Here is a 7,500-nt window from a genome sequence, read left to right as displayed (position 1 = left end):
CAAGGCTTTTAAACAAAACAAAAAAAAGAGAAGGAATGAAAAATTGGTTGTGACTGCAAAACTGTAAGTATCAAATAAAGTAACGCAAATCAGAAGCAAATACAGGAGAGCTGTATTCTGTTTGATATGGAGTCAGAAATACTAATGGTCTGTTTTTAATGGTCTGTTTGATCAATGAGAAGAGAAAAGAAATGTAAAAGTAAAATGTAGTAGTGTATCAACATAAAATATGGTGCAAAGAAGCATTGCAAATAAAAAAGACATGTAAATGTGTGCCTACCATTTTCCAGATAAGAAGGGGCCGTACCTTCTGAGGGGTCAAGGCGGCGAGCCCGCCTTCCATGTTTGGAATTGTTGTGTACAAACATGTTGTCTGAGACAGCCAGAACGTGGCCATCCACATTGACTGTTGTTGATACAACAACCTGAAAAAAGAAAACAAATACATTTAAAAAAACCTGCATATTTTTAGTAATGTAAGAGTTATGAAACAAGACTCATTTTAAGACAAAGTGACTCCACAGTCTGTTCCTTCCTGCTTTAAATAGATTTATTCATAGTTGTCATTTACTTTTTTGGCTAACACTGGTGATTTTTAACTCACAATTGTTTCTCTTCAAAACCTGATACACTAATTAGAGTTTAATCTCCTATTATGCTAACAAATGAATTCAATTCAGGGAAATATTCTTCTAGCCATTAGTTTCAGAAACACCCCTCTAGCCACTCATTTTAAAAGCTGCTGTTTTGATTGATCTGTTGATATATTGATTAGATAGTTTATCTAATTAAAATTTGTTCACTTGAGACTCTCTTCAAATGAAGGGTTGTGAGGATTCCAAATAAAAAAAAACTTAATAAATCAGAAACCATCCTAACTCCCATTTTCTCTTCAGTAAATGATCTCCAGGTCAGTTTTACAATTACATTTAATGTCTGATAATGAACTTTTTTGCATCTGAAAAGACTGAGTTGAATATGAATAGTGAAAGTGTTTTCAATCCATGAAAAGTATCCCTTCTCAAGTTCATTTGGATGGTGATTGACCCTGGTATGTCAATGGAATTTCCTCCTTTATTTTTGAGTGAAAGGCTCCTATTCTTGTGTCCAGGTTCAGAGTCCGGCCATAGAAGAGATGATGGATAGGGCCTTCTTTGGCTTCCAGCTGCTTCTTAGTAGAAATTGGAAAAGGAACATATGCAAAATGCACAACCTTCATGACAAAAACACCTACACAATAGATTTGTGAAATTCATCACAGAAATGATATTCCATAACATATGGGCAAAAGAGGAAATTATACAGGCTTTGTCTGAGGATTTGTGTGTGTATGTGTGTGAGAGAGGTGGTGGTGTAGACCGATTTTATTACCATAACTAGTTTGAATGGCTCAGATATAAGCTTAAATTTAATTTAACTCCTCCATCATGGTCACTGTGGGTTGGGTTCTAGCTTGTTTGAATAAAATAATCACTGTGGTATTTTCCTTGTAATTTAAGATTAGGCAAGTTTTTTAAAGCAGAGTTATGTCATTAGGCCTCATGCTATCCTAGTAGGGATGGTAGGAAAAGCTGCTGCACAAATACGTCAGGCTTCTTAGATACAGAAATTAAGTGAGAAATGAAGTCCAGAATACTTACACCAATTCATATACCCAAATGTATGAAGAATGAAAAGAACTACACAGCAACTCATTCCCCTTTTGAATATAGTGGATCCAAAGTACTTAATGAAAATTGCTGTCTAGTTCTGTTTTGGATCACATCTGATCCTGCTTTTTATTCACGTACCATAATTAGCTCTCAGCTATCACAGCACCTTCCTCTGTATATTCTGTCTCCTCTGAGACAGCCATCTATGTCACCCTTTGGAGCAGCCTGAGGGCAGTTCTCTAGAAGTGTGCTATGCTTTTGTATATACTCTCCTCACAGAGACGGACAGTATTACTTCCCTCAACATCCATTGCGGGGAGTCCTGACCTTGCACCTAATCTCTGGTATCCCATTTTGCAGTCCTATTGCTCTGCCACTGGACTAGCCACTTTTCACTCTTAATGAGCTATGGGTGACTTAAAGAAATAACCTGTGGACTACACAAAGCAGACAAAATGTGATTCTCAGCAAAGAATACTTTTTTTTAGGCTCCTAGGCCAAGATATATTAAAAAGACAGGGGAAGGTATATATAAGAAAAGACAACTATCTTTGCTCTGTCATCTATATATAGGTCAGTCACCAAGGGAAAATAGTGTAGTTCAGCAAAAGAAAGTAGGCACGCTATGTTTTGTTTTATTGGCTCATTCCTGTATTCTACCTAAAGAAAGGTGCTGAGATAGTGAAACCAGTTGAAAATATTGTTCAAGACCTGACATACTGTTAAGTCCAGTTAAACCTTCTGAGAGGCAGGGAGATTAGCTAAAGAGACCCAGGGAAGTCTTTCTAGTGACTACTGGCTCCATTGTCGACCACAAGATCACTCATGACTGATGCTTCATTTAGTCATCGGTGAGACAAAGAGGACATTTCCACTCATTCCAGGTTTGACCTTCTGCTCTGTTCAGATGGATCAATATCACCAATGCCACGTGAAGCTGAGATGCATGAAAAATGGAAGCTTGGCTGAATTGTTTTGAAGAAATATTTTTTCCAGCTACAGATCTTTACTGTTGTCTGGTTCAAGTGTTCTCGCTTCCCTGGTTGGTTGGCTGTGCATGAAAACAGATGTCACATGCTTTGCTATAAAAGTTTAACCACAAGTTAATCTTCTCAGAAAAAGTTTTGAACATATCAATATCTAGGCTATTATTAGTCCCAAATATGAATCATTTGGAAAATAATTTGAAGTAAAAAGCATGTATTTCTTAATAACCATTTCCAGTCAGCCAAAATTTGGAGGAAATTATTTGCAGCCACTGTCCATTCAGTCAGGTGCCCCTCTGCAGTGGTTATGATTCAGCACAGGATATTTCAATAGCTGTAAGGAGAAAGTTAAGTATTAAACAGGTCCCTTCCCCCCACCCCCCACCCCAAACCCCCAAAGCAATTGGAACAAATGTATGGATTGCATCACAACTCTTAGACTTACCAGACCTGAATATGAAAACTATGATGCATGATCCAAAATTCATTGACTTCCATGGGTGCTTTTCTAATGTCTAATAGTAAGCCCAAGCTACGCAGCATACTTATGTAAAAACTCCTCCACAGGTCTTAATAACTAACTCAGTGGAATAATTTAATCTGAAGAAAAGCTACAAGAGTATTTTCTGTGGAGAGTCTCACTTATTTTCTGAACAATCCACAACCCACTTGTGTACTTGACAAATCCTACGAATATGCATTGAAAACAGGCAAATTTTTTAAAAAAATATTTATATATATTTTAGAAGTCCATACTTCTGAAACTAACTCTGCTAAATACAATTGAAAATAGGTTTCAGAAAAGTTAAAGCTAAGTGCTGTGGATTTCATAAATGAATCTTGAATATATTCTTATTTCTTGTATAAAGAATCTCTCTACCTGGAATCTTCGCATATCTCGTGGATTGCCCGCATTCTTCAAACAGTTCTGATTGCACTTGAGGAAAAACTTTAGAAAGAATCTATAAAAATATAAAATTGTCACTTGTTAGGAATGTAAACATACAGGCACAATTTAAAGAAAAACATTTAATAAATCCTTCATAAATAATTAAACTTTACAAAATGCTGAGAAATAGATCCAAATTGGGGGGGGGGGTTGGTTTTTTTACTGCTTACTATACTGGTCTTTGAGTATTGAAAAAAAAGATCACTATTGTAAACAGTAGTGTATCTATGGCAATAGGCACATATCTTTACATTTTCAACAACGAGCATGTTTTGACTTGGGGCCAGATCCTAAGCCACTATAAATTAGTGTTCATGATTCATTGACTTCAAAGGATGATGATTTACACCAGCTAAAGATCTGGCCCTTTATTTTTTCTTAACATGGCTTATGCTATCATCTTATATCATCAGTAATGACCTCCATGTCAGAATTTTTCTGGTAATTAACGATCAGCCTGGTTAAGGACTCTTGGCTTTTCCTCTGGTTCAAAACTACTCCAGCTTTTTTAAATGGACAAGATCCATCTTCCATCAACTTCCATGGGATTTTCACTAGGACTTAACTGACAGGAAAAGACCTCCCTGTTGGTCATTACTGTCTGGGTAGAATGGAAGACTGAGAATTAAATCTTGCTTCTCAACCAGCCACCATGTCAGCCTATCGCTCTAAAACAAGTAACCCTGCCCAGGGCAATATGTAGTCCAACTTCTAATTTTTCAGCATGCTGAAAGGTAATTACTTAGGGATAAACTCTCATTTAGCCACCTCCCTGCATTAAGGGTTCTTGCAGTTCCACTGCCACTGGAAAATTGGAGGACAAATGTCTCACAGCCCAATAGTTGTATGGAAGGGTCAAGTGGCTACATGGCCTTATCCTCGGTGCAGCATAGCCCCAAACCAACCCACAAGTAGGGGGGCAAAGTAATGGCTCCATCTACTTCTCTTCCTTCCTCCCTTTCAGCAAGTTGCTCTGAGAAGTGAGAAACAACTGAGTAGCTGTGGAAGACACAGGTGAAGACCTTTGCTCAGTTCTCAGTAAAGGTGACATAAAAGTAGTCACAACCTAACCCCTACTATTTTCTTTATGTTGTTATAATTTCATGGTATATAATAGGAAAAACAATCTGTGGGTCTGGTATCTTCAAGAACTAATAATTAATCACCAAGTTCAGAGCTCTCCCTTTACCCGTGGTCCCTCAGATGACTTTGCCCACTAGATGACACTGCCCCAATAATAACATATTTAGTATTGAGGTTAGTCAGATCTTTAGGGTTTCATATTAAGAATGCTAACAAATATACTGTTTTAATTTGCATATGCTGATTTATAAACATCCACCACCATAGTCTCTGAATACTTTTTACATAATGGTTCATGTGCAAATAATAACCCTGGTAAAAGTTTAGCAATCCACTCTCTCCTCTTTCAGAATGCAGAATGGTCAGACTCCAGTTGATACAACATCTGCCTGAAAATGTACCACATTGTCTTCTCATATGTGAAACCCTGGGCTGAGGAAGTCCCTGGATAATAGCATGCCACGGAGCATGCAGGTAGGTTCTGCAGACCTAATGCCGTAGTCATTAGAACTCCCCTTTCCGAGTTACTCCTGAACAAAAATCCAAATACATTGTTAGCATGCACTGTACTAAAGTTGCTGTTTCTTAGATGAAACACATAAGCAGGGTAAATAGTAGTGCTGGTTAACAGATTTAAAAAATGAAATGCTGACATTAATTGGAATTTTTTTTTTTTTTTTTTTGCAGATTTCACCCCTGCCTCATTTCCTAGCCACTCTAACACTGAACATTTGCACTTAGTAAAGATTTTGTGGTGCTGAAGAAGGAATGTTAAGCATGGATTCCTGGCCAAATTTCAGCTGGTGTAATCCACTTGTGCCAAAAAATTTCCTCACTTGAATTATGGTATTTTTCCTGACTTTCCATCCACACTTTTATGTAACGATGCTCTGAGAACAACGGCTGGTTTTTTCAGGCAAGTGGTAAATGCATGTTATTGGTGATTCATATGATCTTTATGGCTTAGAGTCTGATCTGAAGTCAATATTTTTGGAAGGGGTGAGGGCTACAATTCCCACATGCTAATGTTGGCTACATATTAGCCATAGCCCCATTCCCAATTGCCCCAGCACCTACAATTCCCAGATACTAAAGTTGGCTGCATGTTAGCTATACTGCCATTCCTATCCCATCCCAATTTATATCAGCCTCAGGGTTATTCTAAAGTGTACTGGCTGCCCATGGCTCCCAGGGGCCTGTGCACCAGCTGAGAATACTCAAACTGCAATGGTGTTCTGGACATTTTCCCCGTTTCTTTATCCTAAGTCTATGGGCTGCAGTAGCATGGCAAAGAATTCAGTGAAACTGGCTCCTCACCAACTGGGGTCCCCTCCACACTGGGAAAAATCAGTAGCTGAAGAAATCCCTCAGCCTTACAGCTCCTTTGTGTTAGAGAGGAGTCAATGTTAAGAAGAGAATCTTTCTTTTATCTGTTTTCCTATCTCAAATGGGTGTTGTGAGTCTTACTGAGTTAATGTTTGCAAATTGCTCTGAAATCCCCTCTGCTGAATGGTGTTCCAGAAGGGCAAAATGTTATTATAATACATGGATATTTTACCTTGAACAGTATGAACTGTTTCTGTGAGGAGACACCCTCTACGTATATCTAAGAAAGGGATATTAAGCTTACTTGCATCGTACTACAGAGCAAATTAATGTGATATTTACTCAGTGGTTTGAGTAGAAATTCAAGCTTGTGTGACCCACACATTCAAGTCCATCATAATGAACATTGAGCTAAATTGACATGAAAAAGCACGGAATGCAAGTAGCCAATGTTTGTAACGCAAACACTATTTTGTGCCTGCTGTTCAAAAGCCCTGGGTGCTTAGGTGTCAAAGACAAAAGTTTCAAGGGAAAGGGATAGCAGGACAAGGAGGGGAAAAACAATTGTTCCCAAGGAGGTCATTCCCATAGCTCACTGGAGAGAAGACTTAAAGGGACTTCTTCCCCTCACCTTGCCAAAGGGTCCTGCATCCTAGGAACCAGGTCCCAAAGCAGAGGAGATAGGACTGGTTGCTTTCCTGTAGAAGAGTCCCATATTCTTAGGGCTCCCACCTTGGAGTCCAGAAGAGTGGAGAAAACTAGATTTGGATTCACATTTAGATGGTTTTCCAAACAGTACTGCTATCATCAGAACAAGAACACAGATCTCTCCAGGTTTACCTATATGTGCTTTGTATTCTGTATTTTATGTACCCCATCTATATAAAGTTAGTCTTTAGAATGCACTAAATCTTGTGAAATATCCTTCTTGAACACCCTAAACTGGAAACTGCTCCTCAAATATACTGCTATGGGAGAAAATATAGTTTTTCTTAGTGGCTTTCCCTTCCTCTGATTTTCTTTCCACTGCTAAAGAAAGATCTGATACCCTCTTAATTAAAATGTATTATCTACCACAAGGCTTCACTATTTTAAGATAAAATTTACATCTTTTATTAACTCACCTCACCTATACACTTAGCTCACAATGCCTCTTAACGCCCATCTGCCATCAGCATACAGTAAGTCACTTGATATTCCACCCACCAATTTTTCCTAACAACCACTGTGCAATTAAACTCAACACGTTCTGTTGCGAGGTAAATTAGGCACACCTGCGGCCAGGCTGCATTTGAACTGCATCAGAAAAGGACCTAACAAGGTGAGAGCGTACCACAAAGTTATAGTCCTGTCAAGCAATTAGGTTTTCACTTCTGGGACATCCGCGCAGTGCAATTATGCTACACATTACAACCTGGCTAATCTTCTGAACAAATGTCATGTCTCAGAGAAGCTAGTAAAAGCAGTTCATCTGCAAATGTGTCTGCTCTTAAGCCTCCACCTT

General features: G+C 38.5%; 1 protein-coding gene across 8 annotated transcripts in view; it reads right to left on the bottom strand.

Annotated features, from left to right (window-relative positions):
- The window catches only part of EBF3 (EBF transcription factor 3), a 141,831-nt gene that overhangs the window by 46,742 nt on the left and 87,589 nt on the right, over window positions 1-7,500 (bottom strand). For 4 of the 8 annotated variants that reach the window (XM_019482898.2, XM_019482902.2, XM_006277689.4 and 1 more), the window contains exons 7-8: window positions 3,519-3,600; window positions 281-425 (exon numbers count right to left, since the gene is read on the bottom strand). In XM_019482898.2, the coding sequence (XP_019338443.1) occupies window positions 281-425; window positions 3,519-3,600 (227 nt within the window). The remainder of the gene's footprint in view (window positions 1-280; window positions 426-3,518; window positions 3,601-7,500) is intronic. The other 4 variants (XM_059730022.1, XM_059730024.1, XM_006277690.4 and 1 more) reach the window with 1 other exon arrangement.

This window comes from Alligator mississippiensis, chromosome 6, assembly GCF_030867095.1.
Source record: "Alligator mississippiensis isolate rAllMis1 chromosome 6, rAllMis1, whole genome shotgun sequence".
Lineage (NCBI taxonomy): Eukaryota > Metazoa > Chordata > Crocodylia > Alligatoridae > Alligator > Alligator mississippiensis.
Note: the sequence above shows the minus strand (reverse complement) of the source record. Positions and strands in the feature narration are given on the sequence as shown.